Raw genomic sequence first — 27,315 nt, 5'->3', positions numbered from 1 at the left:
CCGGGGACTGCCGCTGTCTGTGTTGGGGGAAGAGAGGCGAGGGTGGGGCATGGGGGCCCTGTTCAGCCACTGTCCCTCCTGGGACAGCTTTGGGGGGCTGGGCCCTTGGCTGCCCTCTCATAGCGATCAGCGATGATGATGAACAGCAGGGCTGCTGCAGCCTGAATGCCGGCCAGCAGGAAGAAGTAGAGGTCCATTCGGCATTTGTTGATGTTCCCTGGAGAAAGGAGGGGTTGGCGTTTGGGTCAGGGTGGGGCTCTCCTGGGGCTGGCAGCTGAAGTCACAGTGGGCAATGGGTGGGATCTGAACACACTGGGCAGATGATCCTCTAGCACTGGGCTGCCCTGGGTGTTTCCTGTGGCGTCTACAATGTCCTGTTAGCTGGCTCTTCTTTCAGGTGCTTAAAACAGACCAAGAAAGGTGACCCTTAACTAGACTGGCAGGGTTCCAGAAGCAGGAAGCCGCCTTGGAGGTCTGCTGAGTTCAGACTCCTTTTGGATAGTTAGGGTCATGGAGGCCCATGGAGGGGAGGCCATGCTGTGGGCGGTGGGCTAGGTTTGGGCTCCAACCTCGTTCTCCTGAGTCTAACGTGCCATTTCCTTCTGCCTGGGGTCAAAGCACTTCGCAGTTGACACCCCCTTTCTAAGCCTCCTTCCAACCGTGTCCCATTCCCGGGGAGCCCCCCAGACTCACCAGTATCCTCCGGGCAGTACAGCCAGCCCCCTGGCAGTGACAGTAGTGCCACCAGGCTGGAGCCCAGTAGCGAGCCCACTCCGGACAGGCAGAAGAAGATGCCCATCAAGGCGCCCTGCATGGAGCGTGGGGCCTCTGAGTATGCAAACTCCAGGCCTGCAGAGAGGGAGGAAGGGTTACCCAAGGGGCTGGGGGAGGAGCAGAGAACAGGCTCAGGCCCCAGCCTCCTGGGCCACAGCCCCCACCCCACCCCCACCGAGCCTCCCTCCTGGCCTCCCCCGGATGGCCCCTTGCCTCTGCCCGGCTCATCTTCCCTGTCTGGACATGTCCTCCTGGCTGCTCCCACACTGCTGTCTCCCCTCTGCCCCTTCCTCCTGGGTCTCCCACTTCAGTGATGGCACCGCTGAGCCAGCCCGGCCTTCACCCTCTCTCTCCCCCACCCTCTCTGCCCAGCTTTCACATCATCACCACATCATTTTGATTCAACCTCAGAAGTCTCTTCCCAAAGTCTGTCTCCGCCCCTGTTTCCTCTGCCCTGGGCCACATGAACAAAGGGAGGGCAGAGAGGACCCCCGTCTGCCCAGGGGCCTTGGAGACGGACTCGTGGAGAACACGGCAGTTAGACAGGGAGGGGAAGTCTTAGACTGAAGGGGAAATGGGAGTTCACATCCAATCTGTGAAATAGGGAGGTAGAGGGGACAGCAAGTGCAAAGACACAGAGGGTGGGGAACATGGCACCAGGGGGACTGCAGGGAAGTTGGGTATGGGAATGTCTTATTCACCTCTAATCCCCACTGGGATTAGTGCTGACAAGTCCCCACTGGGTGACCGCAGCCCTGCTCAGAAGGTCCTGCCTGCCTCCACGAAGACAAGCTCCAGAGGCTGAGCCCGTGCAACCTCTTACTTCAAGGCACCACCAGGCAGAGCCCATCACCTGTGCAAGAGCAGGGCGGGGGTGGGGAGGGGTGGGGTCCAGGGTACCTGCGATGCTGGCAAAAATCTCACTGATCCCGATGAGCAGGTACTGAGGGGTCTGCCACCAGATGGACAGTGGTGCTGCGTAGTATGTGTCCTGCCCAATCTGCTGGGACACAGTCTGGTTGTGATTGATGTATTCTAAACGCTTCATCTCCAGGACTCCTGGTGGCAGAGAGAAGGAATACAGTCAGATCCACTGTAGGCAGCTTGTGCTAAGTCTCTTCAGTCATGTCCAACTCTTTGCGACCCCATGGACTGCAGCCCACCAGGTTCCTCTGTCTGTGGGATTCTCCAGGCGAGAATACTGGAGTGGGTTGCCATGCCCTTCCTCAGGGAATCTTCCCAACCCAGGGATGGAACCCATGTCTCTTATGTCTCCTGCATTGGCAGGCAGGTTCTTTACCATTAGCACCACCTGAGAAGCCTTTAGGCAGCTTTGCCCATGACAGAGCTTGGCAGGTAGCGGGTATTCCCTAAGTAGCTAGTGATTGACCAGGCATCAGGTAAGGAAATTAATACTGGCCCTCCAACTATTCCCTTTTTGCCTTAGCTGCTAGGAAGCTCAGAACTCGATTTTGCACTCAATAACAGTAACAGCTCTTATTAATTGAGAGCCTGTTATGGGTGAGACACCTAGTATGCATTCTTGTAAATGAGAAAGAGAACTTTAAGCAATCAGCCCCAAGTCACAAAGCTGATAAGTAGTTGAGGCTGTGCTTGTGCCTCAGTGTGTCTGGTTTCAAAGCTGGCCCATTTCCCATGATATCACCTGACTCCTCTGCTGCAGCATCAAGTATTACAGCAGCATTTCTAACCTGGCTTTCAAGTTTATTTTCTCTCCCTTCATTGCTTAGGAGACAGCTGTGCTGTCATGGAATGAAAACCATTTATGTAATTAAGTGACTTGGGTTCCAGTCATGGCCCTGCCACTGGTTAGCTGTGTGACCTTGGGCCAATCACTTAACCTCTCTGAGACCCAGTACTTTCATGCAGGAGGCTCAGTGGCAATAAATCCACCTGCAATGCAGGAAACTGGTTAGATCCCTGGGTTGGGAAGATCCCCTGGAGAAGGTATTGGCTACCCACTCCAGTATTCTTGTCTAGAGAATCCCATAGACAGAGGAGCCTGGTGGGCTACAGTCCATGGGGTTGCAGAGTTGGATATGACTGAGCGACTGAGCACGCACACAGGAATAAAAATCCCAGGATTCTTGTGAGGGTGATATAGGACAAAATTTACCAAAGTACCTAGTTGAAAAACAATCTAGTTTGGTTTTCATCCTTTCATCCTCCAGTAAACAAACACAATACTGTTTACTGAGCTTTAATTCCTCTGGCTCCTACTTATGATCCAGGCATGGTGCTGAGTGATTTACTGACTTCATCTTGTTTAATCCTCACAACACTCCTGTTAGACCACATTCCATGAGGGCAGAGCCCAGGCCCTGCATAGTGTCTGAATGAATTACTCTCTCCTTTTTAAAGATGAAGTTCAGAGACACTAAGAAACTTCAGGATCATTATGTCACAAAGTGAAAGGGTTGAGGTCAGTACAGTAGCAAGCAAAGCTTCTTTTATCAGAGCCCTTTCTTGTAAGCAGCTTTGCAGCTTCAAATCCTTTTGAAATGGAAGAAAGAAGAGAATAAATAGTAAATACTTTTTGAAAAAAGTCCCCCAACCACTGAACAGCTGTGTGTCTTTGGAAAACACATTCTACACACTTATTGAGTACCTATGTTCATTATTCATGTTGTTGTTCAGTCGCTCAACAAAGTATGTCCGAGTCTTTGCGACCCCATGGACTGTAACCTGCCAGGCTCCTCTGTCCATGGGATTCTCTGGGCAAGAATACTGGAGTGGGTTGCCATGCCCTTCTCCAGGGGATCTTCCTGACCCAGGGATCAAACGTGGGTCTCCCACATTGCAGGCAGATTCTTTACCATCTGAGCCACCAGAGAACCCCTCATTATTCATAGCAGTGAATAAAAAAAGAAAAAAAAATTCCCTGCCTTCAGGGGGCTTACATCCCACTGGGGAAAATCTTTTTTCCTCTCTTGACCTGAGCTTCCTCATCTGTCAAAAATGAGAGGAGGCTGGACTCAAGGAGGAGGGTCTCTTTCAGTTCACATCTTCCAGAAACCAAGACTGGCACCCACAGGTGGAGGGTGTACTTGGCCCAGACCCACAGCTCCAGCATCAGCCTCTGGGGGAACCAGCCTCCCTCCAGCCCCAGACAAAGGCCATCCCACTCCCCCAGGCCCTACACTGCACCTGCCACAATGACCGAAGTGAAACCAAAGAACATCCCCAGGGCCATCTTCTGCAGAGCCGAGGGAAGCAGCTTGCAGCGCAGCAGTAAAGGGTCAAGCAGGTGGTCCTTTACAGGCACCAGGATCAGCAACACCATGACATTGGCCAGGAGCAGCCAGGCTTCTGGGATCTGCAAGAAGAAACCAAGAGGGGCAGGTGAGCAGAGCAGAAGGAGCTCGGACTGGGGTCAGCAGACCTGGACTCCATCCAGACTGTCCCTGCGTGACCCGGAGTCAGTTTGTTCCCCTCCCCTGAATGCACACTCCTCGGCTGTGCAACTAGGGGACGGATTAGATCAGGGATGGCAAACAGCTTCCTTCTATCAATTGGCTGTGGCTGCTTGGAACATTCATGGGCTCAGCATGAAAGAATGTCGAAATTGATTAGTGATGTCTGCCATGGGCAAGGCATGAGGTTTAGAAGCAAATATTTAGTTAGCCAAAAAGTCCATTGGAGTTCTTCCATAAGGTGTTAACAGAAAAACTTGAACAAACTTTTTACGCACCTAATATGTCATTTATCTGCCATATAGCTCTTATTATTATGAAGAGTCTTTGATTTTAAGAGTCTCTGAGATGGCAAGGAACTGGTTTGGAAAGTTCTGGTGCAAGGCAGAGATCTGAGTATCTGGGGGTTCCAGAGAGGGAGCAAGTGAGGAAGAGATGAGGATGCCCCGAGTGTGTCTGATCTGAGGGTCTGGTGCAAACTGGGCAGTGAGGGCCACTTCAGAGCAGCAGTGGAGTGAAGCCGGCCTGAAGTCTTGTACAAGCTACAGCTGAGCTTTGGGGCAGGATGCCTGGACCTCCAGGTGAATTTTCTATATTCCAAGGATGCTCTGCCACTGGGGGACGGGAGCGTGGAGGCCGCTTCAGTCTTCCTTTTCTCAGAGGAATCCCCCAGCCTGGCTCGAGATTGGGGCTGAACGCACATGTGTCTCTCACCTTGTAGACACTGCCCTGGGCTCTCAGAGCCTCGGATCTGTTGGTAGGGCAGTTGGGGAAGATGTTCGGGATTTGGAGGTGAAGACCTTGCAGGACGTAAGTGGACTGCATCTGTCAAGAGAGCTAGAGGTGAGGCTGGAACAGAGCTGGCCACCTCACCTCCACCCCAGGACGCTCCTAGCTCCAAGTCAGGCACTCCTCTGCCGCAGTACAGGGTGGCCAGGCAGCTGTCCCCTTTCCTAGTCTCAGGGAGAAGAGACCATACCACCCTCCTCGCTCCTGGGGAGCTTCCGTCACTCTGTTCCCAGGCCTGAGGGCTACGTGCCTAGCTTTGCTCCAGAGCCGGGGTCCCAGCTGGTCTGGCTCATGTTCATGTCTCCAGGGCCAGCATAGAGTACTCGTGGATAAATGTTTGTTGACATGGGTAAGATAATGACATGGCTGGCCCCATGGGGAGCTCTTATCTGACACTGAAGCCAAGCTGAGTCACACGCGTTGACACAACTGGGGATGCATAGCCACTGATCCACCAGAGTGTCCCTGGACACAGCGGCAGGAGCAGACTCCAGGGGGCCCTGCCATCCCAGGTGTTACCCTGTTAGTTGCTCTGTGAAGGAGGGGGATCTGATAGAATCCCACAGAAGGGCCGGGGGCAGCAGAGGGCCCTTGGGTTGACCAAGGCAGCAGCTATTTGCTGACTGGTTATGGAAGGATGTCAGTGTTCTAACAACTGGTGTGACTGGGGATCACCATGGACACACACGTCCCATCACAGACAGTTTCTGCCTCTGTGCTGTCCCCAAGTAGCAGGCTGACCCCGAACGACCCCCATCTTCTGCATCTCGAAACAAGACTCCTAGAAAGCAGATGTGGGGCCTGGGGCTTAGAGATTGGAGTTCGTTGCCCACCCTCCACATACCCACACACTTTGCGGGGCGGGAGAAAGCAGTGGTTCTCAAACCTCGCTGAGAATTAGCATCATCTGAGAAGTTTATTACACTAGAGACTCCCCTAGCAATTCTCTTTCACAAATCTGGGGGTGAGACCTGGGAATCTGTATATTTTTTAAAAACTCTGCAGTGGATTCTGAGGCAGAGCCAGGGCTGGGAACTTCTGTTGCAAAGCACTTGAGGTGCTGAGCTTGTCTCAGACTTGCTGTAGGGTCTCAGGTAACTGACCCACCTTCTCTGGGCTTTCATTGCCAAGTTGGAGAATCAGAATGCTTCAGAGCTGTCTGACCTCTAGTCTAACATGAGAAACTGAGGCTGGGAGGGATGGGGTGATTTATTCAGTCACTGGGCCTCAGACCCGTCTCCAGAGCTCCTTGTGCACTCAGGGAATGTAATTATTGGGACAGCTTTGCATCAGGGCCCACCTGGCTGCTACAGGCAGCAGTTCACTTTTTGAGGCCCTCTCCCTGCAGTTCACTTTGTAAGCCCTTTCCCCATTCCACAGGGGAGATGGGGGGAGGGGCTGGTAGCTCAGATGGTAAAGAATCCTCCTGCAATGCAGGAGACGGGGGTTCGATCCCTGGGTTGGGAAGATCCCCTGAAGAAGGAAATGGCAACCCACTCCAGTATTCTTGTCTGGAAAATTCCACGGACAGAGAAGCCTGGTAGGTTACACAGCCCACAGAGTTGTAAGAGTTGGACATGACTTAGCGACTGAACCACACCACCCTCATTTCATGTGTCCAGAGCATCTATGGTGAGAGATGAGACTACTAAAGGGCTTAGGGAGCCATTTCCTCTAGAGTGAAAGGGCAGGGGTGCTGACCTGGAAGTATACCATCCAATATGGCACCAAAGTCACCATGACGGGCAAGATCTTCACCAGCACCTGGAAGTTGGCGATGTCCTCTTGCGGGGAAGGGCCAGGCTGGGGAAACCTCTGGTCAGGCAGCAGCTGGGCATTGGGAGGGTCTCTAAGGGGCCAAAGAGGCAGCAGATTAAATGGCAGCTACTGTCACCACCACCATGGCTACCTTCCCACCTCCACCATCATCCCCTACTTTAATCCCATTCCCCTATCACCAGTTATCACAACCATCATCTCGGAAATTACTGCCCTCCTCTCCTCCACTCCACCATCAGCATCACTTTCACCAACATTATCAACATTTGCACCCCTATCAGCATCCCAGGGACGGGGGAGCCTGGTGGGCTGCTGTCTCTGGGGTCACACAGAGTCGGATACGACTGAAGCGACTTAGCAGCAGCAGCAGCACCATCATTAGTACGGTGACCACAGTCACCAAAGCAATCTTCTCCACGGAATTCCCATTCCTATCACCATTATTTTTTTTTTTTGGTGTTGGCATTGCCACTGTCAATATGATCACTATCAACCCTGAAGCAGAGGTGGTGATCAAGGCTCATTCCATCCTAGAGTGTCAGCCTCTTGGGTCCTGGGGGAAGTAAGACCAGAGGCTGTGGCAGGCAGAGTCTTGGGGGATTTTTCCACTCATAGCGTTGATTTGCCTGGGAATCAGGGAAGCCCCCGTTCATGCCTGACTCAGGGAAAGAGGCATTACAATTTGAGACAATCCAGTTCCCCAGGTGTGGTCTCCAAGCCCATCCTCCTTAACAGGCAACATGAGAGCCCTCTCTCTACAGACCAAGGAATGGAGAGGTAGGGGTGGAGGGGACATTATTAGGAAGCAGGAAAGATCAACTTTTACCCTTTGCCCTTTGTCTTGAGAAGTTTCTAATCCCTTTTTACCTAAGAGCCTTGGCTCATCCTTTGAGATGCCCAAAGGGACCATACCAGTGCGGTGTGATGGCCATCGTAAGCTTCTCCCCTCCCAGTTTGTGATGCCGCTTCTTGGCTGAGAGATGGAGTTTATCTGCCCTGCCCTTGAATCTGAGCAAGCCTGTGACTGTGCTAACCAACAGACTGAGGAAGAAGTGATGCTCTGGGATGCTGAAACTCCAAAAGGCCTTCAAGGGACACGGAGCTTCCGCTTCCTGCCCTTTGGGACATTTTCTCTTGGCATGCTTCCTTTCTTTCTGAGCCCAAACACCTTGCTGCCCGGGGGTGAGGCCACACAAAGGGGAACCAAGGTGAGCTTGCTGACTGTCAACATCAACGTCAACTGCCAACCAGGAATGTGAGCTATCTTGGATGTTCTAACCCTTACAAGTCCCCATGTGACTGCAGCCCCCATGACAACACAAGAAGCAGAACTACCCAGGTGAGCCCAGTGAACCACAGGATTTTGAGAGGCAAAAAAGGTGGTTGCTTAAGACACTAAGTTCTGGGGTGGTTCGTTAGGCAGCAATGGATCATTCAAACAAAACCTTATAGCAATGTACCAGGTTGGGAGAGCAGCATGCTGTATACCTTTTCTGTCTAGATTCCATGGATAGGAGCTATAACTGGGTCCACGGTCTAGAGACAGGTTTGCTTAGCATAAGTAGTCAATAAACTCAGGGAAGAGAGGGGCAAAAGGCAGCCATTGTGCATATGCGAGGTTATTCAGAACTTTCCTCCCTTCTTGTTGCTTACTCAGTCGTGTCTGACTCTTCGCAACCCCATGGACTGCAGCATCCCAGGTTTCCCTGTCTTTCACCATCTCCCGGAGTTTGCTGACTCATGTCCATTGTGTAGCTGGTGATGCCATCCAACCATTTTGTCCTCTGTCATCCCCTTCTCCTCCTGCCTTCAGCATCTGTCCTTCCAATGAACGTTCAGGGTTGATTTCCTTTAGGATTGACTGGTTTGATCTTCTTGCAGTCCAAGGGACTCTCAAGAGTCTTCTCCACCACCACAGTTCAAAAGCATCAATTCTTCAGTGCTCATCCTTCTTTGTGGTCCAACTCTCACATCTGTATATGACTACTGGATAAACCATAGCTTTGACTATACGGATCTTTGTTGGCAAAGTACTGTCTCTGCTTTTTACTATGCTGTCTGGGTTTGTCATAGCTTTTCTTCCAAGGAGCAAGCATCTTTTAATTTCATGACTGCAGTCACCATCTGTAGTGATTTTGGAGCCCAAGAAAATAAAATCTGTCACTGTTTCCATTATTTTCCCATCTATTTGACCTGAAGTGATGGGACTGGATGCCATGATCTTAGTTTTTTAAATGTTGAGTTTTAAGCCAGCTTTTTCACTCTCCTCTTTCACCTTCATCAAGAGGCTCTTTAGTTCCTCTTTGCTTTCTGCCATAAGCGTGGTGTCATCTGCATATCTGAAGCTATTGATATTTCTCCCAGCAGTCTTGATTCCAGCTTGTGCTTCATCCAATCTGGTATTTCTCATGATGTACTCTACATATAAGTTAAATAAGGAGGGTGACAATATACAGCCTCGATATTCTTTCCCAATTTTGAACCAGTCTATTGTTCCATGTCTGGTTGCTTCTTGGCCTGCATACAGGTTTCACAGGAGGCAGGTAGGGTGGTCTGGTATTCCCATCTCTAAGAATTTTCCAGTTTGTTGTGATCCACACAAAGGCTTTAGTGTAGTCAATGAAGCAGAAGTAGATGTTTTTCTGGAATTCTCTTGTTTTTTCTATGATTCAACAGATGTTGGCAATTTGATCTCTGGTTCTTCTGCCTCTTCTAAATCCAGCTTGAACATCTGAAAGTTCACAGTTCATGTACTGTTGAAGCCTGGCTTGGAGAATTTTGAACATTACTTTGCTAGCATGTGAAATGAATGCAATTGTGCAATAGTTTGAACATTCTTTGGCATTGCCCTTCTTTGGGACTCGAATGAAAACTGACCTTTTCCAGTCCTGTGGCCACTGCTGAATTTTCCAAATTTGCTGGCATATTGAGTGCAGCACTTTAACTGCATCATATTTTAGGATTTGAAATAGCTCAACTGGAATTCCATCACCTCCACTAGCTTTGTTCATACTGATGCTTCCTAAGGCCCACTTGACTTTGCACTCCAAGATGTCTGGCTCTGGGTGAGTGATCACACCATCATAGTTATTTGAGTCATTAAGATCTTTTTTTGTATAGTTCTTCAGTGTATTCTTGCTACCTCTTCTTAATATCTTCTGCTTCTGTTAGGTCCATACTATTGCTGTCCTTTATTGTGACCATCTTTGCATGAAATATTCCCTTGGTATCTCTAATTTTCTTGAAGAGATCTCTAGTTTTTCCCATTCTATTGTTTTCCTCTATTTCTTTGCTTTGTTCACTTAGGAAGGCTTTCTTAACTCTCCTTGCTATTCTTTGGAGCTCTGCATTCAGATGGGTATATCTTTCCTTTTCTCCTTTGCCTTCTGCTTCTCTTCTTTTCTCAGCTATTTGCAAGACCTCCTCAGATAACCATTTTGCCTTGTTGCATTTCTTTTTCTTGGGGATGGTTTTCTTCCCTTGGGAAAAGAAACTGGTTTGGCTGACTTCTTAGTCTTTCTTACACTTAATATCAATGTGGTATAGAATTCTGTCCCAAGTGCCTTCACTGTACTATCATCTCCACAGCCACCACCTCTGCTGCCATGGTCAGCATTTATTGCCAGAAGTTATTGTCACTGATAACCCATCATCCCTATATCCATCACTTCCATCACTGTCAAGACTGTTAACATCCTCATACCTTCTACAGTTAGTCCCCTGTCAATTTTACCACCCCCCATCTCCATCACCCTCCTCAGGCATAGAGGTGCCCATCATCATGAAGGGCTACTACTGGAGCTGATCCAGAGTATCTTTAAACTGGACCACCCGGCCCCTCCCCCCAGAGCCCCCTCCTCACCTGGCAGAGTGTCGGTGCCACAGTCGGGGACAGCAGTTTTGGAGAGCAAGTTTGAGCATGGAGGACACTTGGCTGCCTGTGGGTGGTTTGATGATGAAGCTGGGGGTGGCAAAGAGGAAGATGAAGAAGGCCAGGCCCACACAACCCACGACGATGCTGTAGCCCAGCAGGAAGCTGATGTTCTGTTGGATAAAGGCCACCACCAGCAATGACAGCATGGCACCCACATTGATGCTCCAGTAAAACCAGTTGAAGAAGCGGCGGCTGGCATGGCGGCCAAGATCCATCACCTGTAAAGCAGGGGTAAGAGTGAGGGCCAAGGAGGTGTGGTGGCACCCTGCCATGACATACTCTCTGTGACTGCATGACCCTCCTACAGAGACACTTCTTCCATCAGTGGGTGGGCATTCTGGCACTTTCCTAATCCCTGATCACTAAGTAGATGCTCAATAATATTTGTCGAATGAATGAATAAACCCTTCCCTTGGGAGTCACTCGTTAATGATAAGGACATTTTGGCGCAGCTGTTTCTTCATGCCCTTGACACACATTGCTTTTTTATTGTCACTAAGTGGTGCACACAACAGATGTCTCTGATGCCACTTTGTTCATTTCTAGCTGATTTATCCTTTTGTGTTTGAGCAGACCATAGTGTGCATAACCTTCATAGTCAGAAAAAAGCCAGTCAAGATCTCGGGTCTGCTCCACATTATTAAATATGATTCATGTGTATTACTGGAAGAACCAAAGTCCAATGGAGAATTTCCTCTGCAGTTTGGAGATGCAAATAGAGTTTTCTATTGTGCCCCCACCCCCACTTGCCTCCCAGTCAAACAAAGTTGGCATAATCAGGGAAAGCAGAAGTGATCCTAGATGCAGCCCCAAGAGCAGACTTTGGCCTGATTTAAAAAAAAAAAAAAAAATTCAGGCCCCCCAGCAAGGGCAGAAGGGCTGAAAAATCTTTACCCAGGGTTTGGATCAATCTGCGACAGCCAAGCCCCAGGCCCACTTCCGGTCTGCTGGCTCGGATCAACTGTACTGGCAGCTGTCCTGCTCCTAGATCCTGGTCCACAGATTCTGACTCAGCAGGTCTGGGGCAGGGCCCAGACATCTGAAATCTGAAAAAGCAGTGAGCTCTGGAAGTCACCTCTCTAAATAAGCAATTCTGTACCCCATCACCCCTTCAACAACTCCCCAAATCTCAGAACCTATCATTCTTCTTCTACCCAGAGATACATATATCCATTAGCTAAGCAGATTTTATCAAGCTTTAACTTCTGTGATTGCACTAGGAAAAAGATAACTAGGTATTTTGTTCCTTTTTCAAATGTAAGATTACAGTTCACACAGATGCATTTAAAACTGCATCCCTTTGGAGATTTTGAGGGATCCTCTTGGCAATAAAGAGGGAAAGGCCTGTCCACTCACTGAAAATCCTTGCTGTAGACTTTTAAGCAGAAAATCGAATAAGTCCCATAACGAGCAGTCACTCCATTTATTAACTGGATGTAAATGAATATGACAATTGCAACTCTAAGGGGAAGAGCAGACAGCCCATTCAGGATATAAATGAGTTCTCCCAAAATGAGCAGCCACTTTGTTGAGAATGATGGATGGCCCGTTCTGAAACCAGCAAGTGTGTTAAAACACTTGGCTCCTATGTATGGCTGTTCTGCCAGATGGTGCCAACCCTTCCCACCCTCAAGCCCATCTGACTGCCCCCCCTGAATTCTGCAACAGCCTCCTCACTGCTCTGGTGTGCCCACTCTTGTGACCCCCATCAACTGTCTACCTGTGGCCAGAGCCATTTTAAAGAACTCAAATCTAATCATGTCCATCCCTGCCTCAAATCATTTTAGTGTTTCTGAACTGCCCTAGGGGTCAGGCCAGACCCCTAGGCAGTCTTTCAGCCTGGCCTGGCCCCACCCAAAGTCCATGCTGCCCAGTGGCCGAGCCTCTGAGAGGTCAGTTCTGCCACCAAGAGGTGGGAGAGACAGGAGGCAGTAGATGGCTGAGGCCCTCTGGAGGTCAATGAGGTCAAGGCACACATTAAGGGCACCTGGGGATGGGGTGGGATGTCAGTGAAGAGGAGAGTTAAGGGAAGATGAGAGATTCCCAGTGGCAAATTTTGGGAGTCTCCTGGTCTGAAGGAAGGTCAGTGGGGGCTGAGAAATGGAGAGGGCTGTCCTGGGGGCACTGAATCCCCCATCACCAAAGGAATCCAAACAGGCTGGGTGAGTCACTCCTTGGCAAGGACACTGGAGACTATGTTGGATGCTGGACTGTGGATGACAGCTGGATGCAATGATGCTTTCTAAAATGTCCCCTTTCTGAATGTAACACATGTAATTAAAGAGCATTTTAAAACAGACAGTTAGGTAAAAAAAGTATAACTAACTAGTCCAGCATCCTGTTCCCACTACTGTTACAATTTTTCCCAGTTTCTTCCTTTTGTAGACACCTGGTCTTTTCACATGGCTGTGATCATATTCTGTATGCAGTTCTGCATTGCTTTTGCTCATTAACATTGTAAGTGACTTTTTTCAAATCATGTTACATATTTTAAAAAATTACTGTCTAACGTCCCACTGAGTAGAGCTATCAAAATACAGCTGTGCTATTAGGTATTTTTCTAGCAGTCATGTACAGATGTGAGAGTTGGACCATAAAGGAGGCAGAGGCCCCAAGAATTGATGCTTTTGAACTGTGGCGCTGGAGAAGATTCTTGAGAGTCCCTTGGACTGCAAGGAGATCAAACCAGTCAATCCTAAAGGAAATCAATCCTGAATATTCATTGGAAGGACTCATGATGAAGCTGAAGCTCTAATACTTTGGCAACTTGATGCAAAGAACTGACTCATTGTAAAAGATACTAATACTGGGAAAGATTGAGGGCAGGAGGAGAAGAGGGGAACAGAAGATGAGATGGTTGGATGGCTTCACTGATTCAGTGGAGATGAATATGGGCAAACTCCGGGAGATAGTGAGGGACAGGGAAGCCTGGCGTGCTGCAGTTCATGGGGTTGCAAAGAGTCAGACACGATTTGACAATTGAACAACAATAAATCAGGTGATTACTCATTCAGTTAGCAAATATCTATTGAATTTCTCCTATGTGCCATCTTCTGTCCAAAAGGGTAAAGAAACAGGCTCAGTAGTTAGGATATTGGCCCAAGTGCTGAGGGTTCATGAGCGGCAGAGCTAAGATGTGAACAAATAGGTCTGACTCCACCTCTGCCACAGCTGGCAGGAAAAGGCTTGCTCCTCTTGCAGCCCCCAGATGGCTATAACACACAAAGCTGGGGCTCCTGATGGGGCCTGAAGTCCGGGTAGCCGTATCCTCCTTTTGAGCTGCTCTCTATGAGACCTTGGAAAGGTTGATTAATGTCCTGTAACCTCAGTGTCCTCATCTGTAAAATGGGCATAATCCACCTACCTACCCTGTAAGTAGTTCAGAGGATGAAATGAATTAAAACACGGAAAGTGACACATCGTCAAAGGCCAACTAAGATTGTCGCTATTGTCGTTTTAGTTGTTGGAATAAGCAAACTCTGACCCCCCACCTCCCACCCCAGCTTCTTTCAAATAAGTAAACTGGACCCATGGAGGGGAAGTGGTTTGTCCAAGGTCACGCCGGCAGTCGTAGCCTCCTGACTCCCAGATCCCTCCCTCTTCCCGCCATACTCCCCGGCCCTCTGCCACTCACCTGGTCGGCCCCAAAAGAGGTGAGGTTGCTCCTGACGGAGCTGGCGGCCAGGGCGAGCAGCAGCAGCGCCGCGTAGAGGGTGGGCGCGCAGTAGGTGGCGCGCCAGGTGTACTGGCATCCGGGCGAGGGGCAGGCGGGCTCCAGGTGCGCGGAGGGCATCTCTCCGCAGAAGGAGCTGCGGCCGTCGGGGAAGGCGGTGGAGGCCAGCAGGCCAGAGGCGGCCAGGTAGAGCAGCAGGCTGAGCACGATGGCGCGGTAGCGGCCCAAGTACACGTCGGCCAGCCAGCCGCCCACGGGCGCCAGCAGGTAGGAGGCGCCCAGGAAGACAAGCGCGGCGCGGGACGCCTGGTCGCCCGCCCAGTTGAGTTCGGCGCTGTTCAGGTAAAGCACGAGGTTGCCCGCGACGCCGAAGAAGGCGGCGCGCTCCAGCATCTCCACCAGCAGCACCGCGGCCGCCGCGGCCCGCCACCACCGACGGGGCCTCCGCGGCCTGCGCGCCAGGAGCGGCTGGCGTTCCTCCGACTCCCAGGGCGCCCGGGGGGCGCTCGGCCCGGGCATCCTGGGCCCCCTGCGGAGCGACTCGGACCCACCCCGTCCCCCGCCGAACCCCCGCCCCTCCCCCGTCCGAGTCCCTCGCCCCTCCCCTGCGGCCTCACTCCTCTCCTCCCTTCCCTCCTTTCTCACCCCCTTGGGGCCCCCCTTCCTCTCCCTTTCCTCTTCTTTGCTCCCGCGTCCCCTCTCCCGGTCTTTCTCGCCCCCACGGGGCCTGGGGGGCTACCCGGATCTACCTCTTTGCTCCCTAACTCTCACCTCTCCCCTCCTGCCGCCCCTAACTCTTCCTCCTGCCTCCAGTCATCCTCACTGCCGACCCTTTTTCTCGCCTCTGCTCTGCCCCTCCCCCTCCTTTCCTGTCTGTTTCCCCGGTTGGCTGCCTTTTCTTAACCGTTGTTCCTTTCCCTGACACCTGGCCTGCACTCCGGGGAGAGGGGTCCTCACGGGGCCTGCCTCTGCCTCCACCGCCCGCTGTCTCCTCCCCCGCCTCCCGTCCCAAGACTGTAAGCCTGTCCCCTCCTCCCGGCCCTCCGGGCCCCTCTCCCTCCGAGCTCAGCCTCGGTCCGGCTCTCCGCTTCTTGAGAAAGTCGGGGAGCCCCTAGCTTCCCCTTTCGCTGCTTCTGTGGCCCGGGCTGCGTCACATGGTGCCCCGGGGCTGTTTAGGAGAAGCGAAAGCCTGGGTCACACGGACCCTGCCTGCCCAGCTTTCTAAAACCTCCCTTCCCTGCCCATCACCCTCTTTCCCAGTTCTGCCCACTTTTCTGGAAGCTGGAGGAATGTTTTCCCATCTTTCACTTTCATTTCTCCCTCGGATCCCACTTTCGCTGCATCCTCTTCCAGTCACTTCCAAAACTAGAGATACAGAACCAGAAAGGCAGCCTGTATCGGTTGGTCCTACTCTCCCACTTAGTGGATGCGGAGACTGAGGCCCCCATGGAAGGGCGAAGAAGGAAGGTCTGGGAATGACTGATTATGGTAGCTGAACTAGGGGTAAACCACTGACCGGTCTCTTGAGAGACACAGGAAGCTCTCAAATGCAATTCAGATTGTGCAAAAGCTATTGTGGAAAAGGAAGTGGGGGCACCTTCAAGAAGCTTGTTGCGCTGTAGAGGGCCCACAAGTGAGTTGAGATTGAGAGAGCCTGGCCTCAGACTAAATCAAAATCAGGCCTCAGCCCTCCCCTCCTCAGAGCCCTAAGAACCCTTGGATTAAAGGCCAGCCCTCACCCTGACCTAAAAGTCCCACGGCATCTAGCCGCTGCCCTGCTCCAACATCGCACAGCCCCACGTCCACTCACGTGCAGCCACACTGACCTTTCTGTTCTCAGGCGCTGAGCCCCTTCCTGCCTCAGAACCTTGGTCTCTGCTCTTACCTCTGCCACACTGCTTCTCCTCCAGCTCCTTGCGTGACTGGTCTCTTCTCTTTATTTAGGTTTCAGCTGGAGTATCTCCTCTTCAGGAAGACCTTCCCTGGTTACCTGTCTAAGAAGTTGTCTACTGGATTCTCACCATCCTTTCTCTGTCTCATTGTCCCACTTTAATGTCTTCAGGGCACAGAATACTCGTTCAATGACTGGTTGTCTCCTCCAGTGGAGTAGAAGGAACCTGTTCCACTGGGTCAAGGAACTTGTTGAACCTCTTTAAAAAGATTTTGTCTTTTAAGAGTAGTTTTAGGTTTATAAGAGTATCAAGAGGATGGTACAGAAATTTCTTACACACCACTACTCTCACACTCACACATGCATAGCATCCCCCATTATCAAGATCACTCACCAGAATAATACTTTTTTTTTATTAAACCAAGGATGAACCTACATTGAAGTATTTTAGTCACCTGGAGTCTATAGTTTACTGTAGGGCTTATTCTTGGTGCTGTATGTTCTGTGGGTCTGAACAAATATATAATGACATGCATCCATCATTATAGCATCACACAGTATTTTCACTGTCCTACAATTCCTCTGTGTTCTGCCGATTCATCCCCACCCCACTCCTCAAGCCCTGGCAACCTCTGGTCCTTTTTATTGTCTGCATAGGTTTGCCTTTTCTGGTATGTCATATAGTTGGAATCATACAATATGTAATTTTTACAGATTGGCTTCTGTCACTCAGTAATATGGCATTCAAGGTGCCTCCATACTTTTTCAAGGCTTGATATTAATAACTCATTTCTTTTTAGTGCTAAATAATATTCCATTGTCTAATGGACCATGAAAGTGAAAGTGGAGTCGCTCAGTTGTGTCCAACTCTTTGCAACCCCATGGACTGTAGTCTACCACACTTCCATGGGATTTTCCAGGCAAGGGTACTGGAGTGGGTTGCCATTTCCTTCTCCAGAGTATCTTCCCGACCCAGGGATCAAACCCAGGTCTCCCGCATTGTAGGCAGACACTTAACCATCTGAGCCACCAGGGAAGGTACAATGGACCATAGTGAACTTATTCATTCGTGTACTGAAGGACATGTTGGTTGTTTCCAAGTTTTGGCAACTATGAATAAAGCTGCTATTAATATCCACGTGCAGGTTTTTGTGTGGATGTACATTTTCAGCTTCTTTGGGTTAAAATTCAAGGAGCTTGATTGCTGGATCATATATCCAGCTGTTCCAGCACTATTTATAGAAGACACTTGTCTAACTTTTCACTGTTTTAACCTAATGACTGCTCAGTACTTGGTACTGGGTTATATAGTCTTGCATGCTTGCGAGCCTGCTTGGTCACTCAGTCATATCTGACTCTTTATGATCCCATGGACTGTTGCTCGTCAGACTCCTGTGTCCATGGGATTCTCCAGGCAAGAATACTGAAGTGGGTAGCCATGCTCTCCTTCAGGGGATCTTCCCAATCCATGGGCCGAACCCAGGTCTCCTGCACTGCAAGCAGATTCTTTACCATTTGAGGCATCAGGGGAGCCTACTATAGTCTCAGGAAGGCTCAAAGCTAAAATAAATGGAGTCTTGCAAAAGCTGTAGATGCCACAAAAAACTGGTTGTTCAAATTTTCTATCAGGTAAGAAGCCAAGCTTGTGATGGATGAGAAAAGCCCATGCAGGGATAAGAGTAATGGAGGGTGATGGAGAGAAAGCAGAGCTCTCCACCCAGGATTCAGCCACTTTAGTCAGGGGCAAGTGCTGTGGATGGGTTGGGCAGAGACTGGAGTCTCCTAGTCCCTCCCAGATAGTTGGGCTCTTCTGCCTCTACCTGGAGGACACTCAGGATCACCAGGATGTGGTGACAACATGCATGTCACATTCAGACTCTGTCCTCTCTTGACAAGGTCACTAGGGTGGCAGGTGTGACAAATGCCATCTTGGAGGGCTAAGCCTTGCAGATGAGAGTGTTGACCTGCCACCTGTGACCTGCAGGAGGAGGTGGATGAAAGGAAATTTCCTAAAAACAGTGTGGTGGGACCTCCTTGGTGTTCCAGTGGTTAAGAATCCACCGTCCAACTCAGGGCACGTGGGTTCGATCCCTGATCAGGGAACTAAGATTCCACTTCCCATGGGGGCAACTAAGTGCCCACACTGTAGCTACTGAGCCTGCGCACCTCAACGAGAAGCCCGTGTGCTGCAACTAGAGAAAGCCTGCAAGCCACAATGAAGAGCCTGCAAGCCACAAGTGATACCCAGAGCAGCCAAAATAAAAACAAATAGAAACCAACAATGTGGCTAGCAGAGAAGAACCAAGAGAAGAAAGCAGCAAAAACACACACACACAAAATGCCGGTTTTCCCTTGCTATCCAGTCTCTGTCCCTGAAGCGTACAGGGGGCAGGAACTAGGATGGGGTGATGAGGGACCTAATTTGCTGGGTAGGGGTGATTTGTGTCCTGCAGACACTGGAAGTAGTGTTCTGAAGACAACCGTGACTACTTTCCCGGCGTGAGTCAACATTAATTACCTGTATAAAGGTCTGGAGAGCAGATTTTTAGTCTGAGGAGACTCAGAGCCCATGTCCATGTCCCATAAGCATATGTGGTTTGACCCAAATGGCATTTGGCCCCATGGTGCAAAGTTTTTGTTCTTGTTTTTATTTATTTATTTTTTTAATTAAAAAAAAAAGTTTAAATTGAGTTGCATCCTTAAAAAATTCAGAAATGGTCACATGAAAATCAGGATTTCTGGGGACTTCCCTGGTGGTTCAATGGTTAAGAATTCACCTTCCAATGCAGGGGACGCAGGTTTGATTCCTGCATTGGAATTAAAATCCCACATGCTGCAGGGCAGCTAAGCCCTTGCTTTGCAGCAAAGAGCCTGTGAGCCCCAGCTGAGACCCCACACAGATTAATACATAAATTAACAGACTGATTTTTAAAAAAGAAAAGAAAACCAGGATTTTTGGCTGTTCTTGAAGTTAGGGAGAGTCTGGCAACTCTGGGCCCACAGGCTCAAATGGAGCCAAGTGGCAGTCCCCCACCCCATCTACAGAGCCCAAAACTGAATCACTGGAGTGGCTCAGCAGATGCCTCCATCGGGGACTGCTGATGGAGCCTTTCACCTACGCATGGAGCCACAGCTACTGGTGAAGGTGACAAAGGGGAGGATGGCCGTGTCTGCAAGCTAGGGATATTTAGAGGCAGTGGCTTCACCTAGGCAACCCACTTCAGTATTCTTGCCTGGGAAATCCCATGGACAGAGGAGCCTGGCAGGCTATAGACCATGGGGTTGCAAAGAGTTGAATATGACTGAGCATGCATGCTCAGGGAAACTTAGAACACACACAGGAATCAAAATACACCTGGATGAAAGTGGAGAAGGGGCAGAGCAGAGGAAAGGACAGCAAAGCCCAGGGCGATTCCTGGATGCTGTGCAGGTGTCCACCCACAACAGCTTCCTATGCAGGGGTGGCCAAGCCCAGCACACCCTGGGGTGTAGCAGCACCTCAGGAATGGCCTGTAACCTGCAGCTGACTTGTTCGTGCAGGACTCGCATTCCCCACTAAGTGGGTAGCAGCACATGGAAGGCCCTGGTTCTGTTGGGTTTTTTCAGGACAAGGTTGATAACTGCTGTTCCATTCCCATGACCACCAAGAGAGCCAGGGGCCTTTAAAGGAGTGGAACAGAGTGGATGCCTTCCCATGGCCATGAATGAAAGCACGACATTCCCAGGGCTGAAGGTCTGGCATGGATGCAGACTGGTCTGTGAATGGCCGTGGCCCCCAGGGGGCAGATGGAGTAGAGGATCCATCCTCCTGTTGTCTTCCTGTCCCCTGAGCACTCATGAGTGTGAACATCCATGGATTGAGGTTTGGGTTGGGAGGCAAAGCATCACAGATGATGTGCTGTGGTGTGCTTAGTCGCTCACTAGTGTCCAACTCTTGAGACCCCGTGGACTGCAGCCCACCAGACTCCTCTGTCCATGGCAATTCTCCAGGGAAGAATACTGGAGGGGGTTGCCATGCTCTCCTCCAGGGGATCTTTCCAACCCAACATTGCAGGCGAATTCTTTACTGACTGAACCACCAATCAAGTCTCCCCTGATTTCCCGAGGTTGGTTTAACCCTCAGAGTCCCCTGCAATGACTGGTGTCATAAGTGCCTATTTACTTGCTTTTTGTCCCACTGGACTAGAGACTTGGGGACAGGGATTGCATCTTCTTCACTTCTGTGTTCCCTGGTACCCTGCCTGGCACATGGTAAGCCCAACCTCTCCAAGGGAATATACCCTGGGATTGGACACCTGAGAAAAGGCTCTACTTTGACCTCTTTTTTTGTTTTAATATTTATTTATTTGGCTGCACGGGGTCTTAGTTGTGGCAGGTGGGATCTTCAGTCTTCATGGTGAAAACTCAGCATGAAAACTCTTAGTTTCAGCATATAGGATCTAGTCACCTGACCAGGGATTGAATCCAGGCCCCCTCCATTGGGAGTGTGAAGTCTTAGCCACTGGATCACCAGGGAAGCCTCCTGTCTTGTCCTCTTAAGAGCTGTGTAATCTTCAGTAAGCTGTTTAACTTCTTCAGTTTCTTTATCTGGAAAATGGAGGAGAATAACAATACTTCCTACCTTCTAGAATTTTTTTTTAATGAACATCAAAATGAGATAACCTAGCACTGTGTTCATGTACAGTAAAAGCTCAGGAAATGTCTTCATTTTAATTAACTAATGAGTTAATTAAATACACATTTGGAAATTGCTTACTACATTCTGGGTGCTGTTCAAAAGGCTGAGGATATAGCAGTGAACAAAGCGGACACAAATCTCTGCCCTCATTGAGCTGATGTGTTGAGGGAGACAGACAACAAACAAATTAATAGAAGAGGATAGAATAAAACAGAATGGGATGTATTTAATGTCGCAAATAATAAAGGCTATAATGAAAAATAAAGTTGGATAAAGAGATAAAGTTGACCATGGAGGCTTCTTAGAGCATATGTAATAATAATAATGTATTATAAATCATGGAGAAGGAAATGGCAACCCACTCCTGTATTTTTGCCTGGAAAATCCCGTGGATGGAGGAGCCTGGCAGGCTACAAACCAGGGGGTTGCAAAGAGTCGGATACAACTGAGCGACTTCACTTTCATTTTCATTATAATTCAGGGTTTCTCAACCTCAACACTATCGACACTTTAGGCTGGTTAAGTCTTTGCTTTAGAGTTGTCCTGTGCATTGTGTCTCCTGCATTGCAGGTGAATTCTTTACCTGCTGAGCCATGGGGTTTCTCAGGTGGCGCTGGTGTTAAAGAATCTGCCTGCCAATGCAGGAGATGCAACAGACAGGGGTTCAATCCCTGGGTTGGGAAGATCTCTTGGAGGAGAGCATGGTAACCCACTCCAGTATTCTTGCCTGGAGAATCTCATGGACAGAAGAGCCTGGCGGACTACAGTCCATGTGTTTGGACACAACTGAGCACTTTCACACACACTGTGCCTTGTAGGGTAATTAGCAATATCGCTGGCATCTATTAACAAGATGCTAGCTGCATCTTTCCCCCTCAGTTGTGGCAACAAAAATGTCTCCAAACATTTCTGTATGTCCCCAGGGGCCCCAATCATCCCTGATTGGGAACTATGGCCATAGATAGATGTCTGCTGTGAGAGGGTGTAGTGGGCTGAATGGTAGGCCCCCTCAAAGAGATGTCCCCATCCTGACCCTTGGAACCTGTGAATATTATCCCATAGGGCAAAAGATGGCATTTATGACCCACTTGGATTATCTCAGTGGCTTGTAAATGCCATTTCAGGTATCTTTATAAGAGAAAGGCAAAGACAAGAGATAACAACAATCACTGGTGAGGATGTGGAGAAAGGGAACCCTCTTGCACTGTTGGTAGGAATGTAAATTGGTGCAGCTGCTTTGGAGAACAGCATGGAGTATTCTTACAAAGTGAAAAATAGAACTATTGGATTATCTAGCAATTCCACTTTGGGGTATCTATCTGAAGGAAATGCAATCACTGTCTTAAAAAAGATATTTACACCCCTCCATGTTCACTGCAGCATTACTCAAGACATGAAAGCAACTTAGGGACTTCCCTGGTGGTCCAGTGAATAAGACTCCATGTTCCCAAGTCGGGGAGCCTGAGTTCGATCCCTGGTCAGGGAACTAAGATCCCATGTGTCAACTTAGCCCTAACGCCACAACTAGAGAAACCGTTGAGCCACAAGGTAGACCCAGAGAGGCCAAAATAGATAAAGAATAAATAAATAAAATTTTAAAAAGCAACCTAAATGTTCACTGATGGATGAGTAGATAAATAAATGGATGAATGGATAAAGAAAACTTGGTGTATATATATACACACACACAACAGAGTATTATTCAACCATGAAAAGAAGGAAATGCTGCTATTTGCAACAACATGGCTAGACCCTGAGGGCATTGTGCTAAGTGAAATAAGTTAGAGAAAGACAAGTACTATATGATTCCTCTTATATGTGGATTCTGAAAAAAAGAAAAAATTTATAGAAACTGAGAATAGGCTGGTGGTTGTCAGAGGTGGGGGTGGGAAGTGAGGGAAATGGGTGAAGGTGGTCAATTAAAAAAAGAGAGAAAGACAGAGGGAGATTAGATAGACCCACACAGAGGGGACAGCACTGGGAAGAGAGAGGCAAAGACTGGAGTGATGCTGGAAGCAACAAAGAGTGTCAAGGAACTCCTGTTGTCACAGGCGAAGACTCCATGCCCCAAAGCAGGGGGCTGGGGTTTGATACCCGGTCTGGGAAAGATCCTGGATGTGTAAATAAGAGTTCACATGCGGCAACTAGATATTCTGAGTGCAGCCAAATAAATGAATATTAAAGCAAACCAGCAAATCAAAACAAAAAGGTTGAAAAAGCAAGAGACAGATTCTCCCCCAGAGCCACTAGTGGGAGTGTGGCCCTGCTGACTCCTTGATGTCAGATCTCTGGCCTCCAGAACCATGTGAGTAAATTCCTGTTGTCTAAGTTAACAAATCCTTGGGAATTTGTCCCATCAGCCACAGGAAACAAATATAGAAAGGACATGTCATCAGTGAGTGTGGTTTCACTGTTAAACGTTACAATCCAAGGTTCACATTTCCATGGGAGAATTTATGAAAGAGGCTCTTGATATGAATGAAGGTGACCCCCATTTGAAAATCACACAGAACTGTGAAAACTTTAGCCAGTTTGGACTCCAGACCCCACATGTGTCTGCAAAGCAGCTCTATGTGGATAAAGTAAACACATTTGAATGTCAGGTCCTCTTCTTGGGGTCCCAGAGCCAGCTAGAAAGGGCCAGGATGACGTGGCTTAGCACTAGTAGGACAAAAAAAAGCTTGGGGATTTTCATCACTGGTAAATTCAGAATGAAATGACATTGTTTGTGGTCACCGTTGGCCACAACCTAACAGTGATTGTCAAGATGATGAGATTATAGTTTCCCCCCCTTTTCTTAATTTTCCAGAGAGTTTCTCTACAGTGCTTCTAAGATTTTGATTGTTCACAAAGGTTAAATTTGGTACTGGGGGTATCATTCTGCTTGATTCTGGGCTGATCAGGCCCGATATGGAGTGTTGGGTTCAGCAGGTACCACACTGCAAGGTTCACTGGGGAGTGATCAGTGAAACATTGCCTGTGGGAGAGGAAAGACAATGGGGCATGTCCCCGGTGTCAAATCTCCACAAGGCTGCTCCTCCGTGAGGGCTTATGTGTCACCAGCAATGCTTACGAGGAGAACCAGGATACTCAGGATGCTGGGTTTCAACTCTTGGTACCATAGACCTTCTGATCAAACCAACCCTAATGGGTACCTGAGACCCTTTCAGGAATCTGTGAGGTCATAACTCTTTTCATAAAGAAAGTAGCTTTGAGATAACCTGCAAGGACCTACTATTTAGCACAGGGGACTCTACTCATTAGTCTGCATTAACCTACATGGAAAAAGAATCTGAAAAAGAGGAGATATATGTATATACGTAACTGAATCACTTTGCTGTACACCTGGAACTAACTATTACAACTATTAACTATTGTAACTATTACAACTATTGTAAATCAACTATCAGATCAGATCAGATCAGTCGCTCAGTCGTGTCCGACTCTTTGCGACCCCATGAATCGCAGCACGCCAGGCCTCCCTGTCCATCACCAATTCCCGGAGTTCCCTGAGACTCACGTCCATCGAGTCAGTGATGCCATCCAGCCATCTCATCCTCTGTCGTCCCCTTCTCCTCCTGCCCCCAATCCCTCCCAGCATCACAGTCTTTTCCAATGAGTCAACTCTTCGCATGAGGTGGCCAAAGTACTGGAGTTTCAGCTTTAGCATCATTCCTTCCAAAGAAATCCCAGGGCTGATCTCCTTCAGAATGGACTGATTGGATCTCCTTGCAGTCCAAGGGACTCTCAAGAGTCTTCTCCAACACCACAGTTCAAAAGCATCAATTCTTCGGCGATCAGCCTTCTTCACAGTCCAACTCTCACATCCATACATGACCATAGGAAAAACCATAGCCTTGACTAGATGAACCTTTGTTGGCAAAGTAATGTCTCTGCTTTTGAACATGCTATCTAGGTTGGTCATAACCTTCCTTCCAAGGAGTAAGCGTCTTTTAATTTCATGGCTGCAGTCACCATCCGCAGTGATTTTGGAGCCTAGAAAAATAAAGTCTGACACTGTTTTCCCATCTATTTGCCGTGAAGTGATGGGGCCAGATGCCATGATCTTTGTTTTCTGAATGTTGAACTTTAAGCCAACTTTTTCACTCTCCTCTTTCACTTTCAACAAGAGGCTTTTGAGTTCCTCTTCAGTTTCTGCCATAAGGGTGGTGTCATCTGCATATCTGAGGTTACTGATATTTCTCCTGGCAATCTTGATTCCAGTTTGTGTTTCTTCCAGTCCAGCGTTTCTCATGATGTACTCTGCATATAAGTTAAATAAACAGGGTGACAATATACAGCCTTGGCGTACTCCTTTTCCTATGTGGAACCAGTCTGTTGTTCCATGTCCAGTTCTAACTGTTGCTTCCTGACCTGCATACAAATTTCTCAAGAGGCAGATCAGGTGGTTTGGTATTCGCATCTCTTTCAGAATTTTCCACAGTTTATTGTGATCCACACAGTCAAATCAACTATACACCAATATAAAATAAAATTTTAATTAAATTTCAAAAGTATGAAGACATAATTTGCCTTTTTCCTGACCTAATTTGGCTGGTACAAAAACAATGATGGGTAAAACTGCTGCTCTTAGCATGAGTCAAAGTGGGGGCATTATATTCTACTGAAAGTGAAGTTGCTCAGTTGTGTCCAACTCTTTGCGACCCCATGGACTACACAATCCATGGAATTCTCCAGGCCAGGATACTGGAGTGGGTAGCTGTTCCCTTCTCCAGGGGATCTTCCCAACCCAGGGATCGAACCCAGGTCTCTCACATGGCAGGCGGATTCTTTACCAAATGAATCACCAGGGAAGCTCTATACTCAACTAGTAGCCATTGAATGCTTCACTTCCATGCACCCAGAGTAAAAAATACTCAAAAATTGCTAGCTTTACTTAAGAATGTTCTTAAGGAAGCTCCGGGAGTTGGTGATGGACAGGGAAGCCTGGCGTGCTGCAATCCATGGGGTTGCAAAGAGCTGGACACGACTGAGCGACTAAACTGAACTGAAGGAAGCAATAAGCATCACTAATATTATTTATTTGGCTGCATCAGGTCTTAGTTGTAGCACACAGGCTCTTTCACTGCCGTGCATGGGCTTTCTTGTTGCAGTGCAAGGGGTCACGTTTCTCCTGGGCATGTGGAATCTTAGTTACCTGATTAGGGATTGAACCCATACTCCCTAAAATTATGAATATTATTAAATCAATTCTTAGGTACACAAATTTTTAATATTCTATGTGACAAGATGAGGAGTATGTACAGAACACTGCTGAGTATTGCAGCACAGTGGTTGCCTCCAGGAAGAGCAACTGTGCTATTGTTTGATTTGCCAGATGAACTTGTTGAGTCTTTTATTATTTTTTCCATAGAACACCATCTTTACTTGAAACTATGGTTATTCAGACTTAAGGATTTGGCAGACAATTTTTTGAAAATCAATGATGTGAGTTTGTCACTTCAAAGAAAACAACTGACGGTATTTGTTGCCAATGATAAGATTGGAGCTTTTAAGTGAAAAATTGGAATTTTAGAAAACTTGTATTTGCCACCGTCATCTTGACAGATTCCCTATACTTAGTTTCCTGATGGGATCAGAGATGACATTAATGAGTGTGATTTTTTTTTTAACATCTTATGATGAAATATATGAAATTTGGAAGATCTACCATAACTCTGTGAACCAACATGTTCCAGAATGACTGATATATGTTATTTCAAAAGCACATGCAGATTAAAGATCCATTAGAAGTGCAAGCTTAAACCAATGGATTTTAAAAGTTCATTAAAGTTCATTGATCTGATTCCAGATTCCAAATTGCAACTAACCTTTAGAAATTATCACTTGTTAAGTTTTGTAGTAGTATCAGAGAAGACTATCTAAAATTATCTAAAAAGGTGAAAAAAATATTCCTTCTTTTTCCAACTGCATATCACAAGGCCAGATTTTTCCCATATTCTTCAACTAAAATAACATATCTCAGCAGGTTGAATGAAGAAGCAGATATGAGAATCCAAGTGTCTTCTACAGAGTCAGACATTAGAGAGACTGGTAAACATTCAGTATAATGCTACTCTCCCCAATAACCTTTTTTGGTTTGGGATATATATTGATTTTTCATAAAAAGTGTTACTTATGTTAATGTGTAACAAGTTTATTTTTGCTATGTATTTATTTCTTGTGGTATAGTTAATTTACAGTATTGTGTTAATTGCAAGTGTACAGCAAAGTGATTTAATTATACATATATATTCTTTTTCAGTATTGTTATTTTTTAATAAATTACATATTTTAAATTTCTAAGTTTAATTTCTCACATGGTATGTATGAATAGATATAATCCACATAAACAAAGTTCTT

At 48.0% G+C, this 27,315-nt stretch overlaps 1 protein-coding gene across 1 annotated transcript; it reads right to left on the bottom strand.

The window, feature by feature from the left end:
* On the bottom strand, positions 1-15,373 carry SLC15A3 (solute carrier family 15 member 3). The gene is made up of 8 exons (XM_086383088.1): positions 14,345-15,373; positions 10,639-10,928; positions 6,699-6,846; positions 4,923-5,033; positions 3,943-4,111; positions 1,675-1,833; positions 694-849; positions 1-217 (listed from the first exon to the last, which is right to left on the bottom strand). Exons 1-8 carry the CDS (start codon positions 14,900-14,902, stop codon positions 63-65), a joined length of 1,746 nt encoding a protein of 581 aa, XP_086239214.1. The 5' UTR covers positions 14,903-15,373; the 3' UTR covers positions 1-62.
* Between the last annotated feature and the right edge of the window lie 11,942 nt (positions 15,374-27,315).

Source organism: Bos grunniens, chromosome 29 (genome assembly GCF_055505025.1).
Source record: "Bos grunniens cultivar Pamir isolate PY7600 chromosome 29, Bosgru_T2T1.0, whole genome shotgun sequence".
Classification (NCBI taxonomy): Eukaryota; Metazoa; Chordata; class Mammalia; order Artiodactyla; family Bovidae; genus Bos; species Bos grunniens.
Note: the sequence above shows the minus strand (reverse complement) of the source record. Positions and strands in the feature narration are given on the sequence as shown.

What these genes read in the sequence shown, in the direction of transcription:
- SLC15A3 (XM_086383088.1), bottom strand. Translation starts at nt 14,902, where the DNA reads ATGCCCGGGCCGAGCGCCCCCCGGGCGCCCTGGGAGTCGGAGGAACGC. An exon ending in ATTGGATGGTATACTTCCAG is followed by an intron (nt 5,034 to 6,698) that starts GTCAGCACCCCT and finishes CTCTCTTGACAG; the next exon opens with ATGCAGTCCACTTACGTCCT. An exon ending in CACTTCGGTCATTGTGGCAG is followed by an intron (nt 1,834 to 3,942) that starts GTGCAGTGTAGG and finishes CTCTGCCACCAG; the next exon opens with GAGTCCTGGAGATGAAGCGT.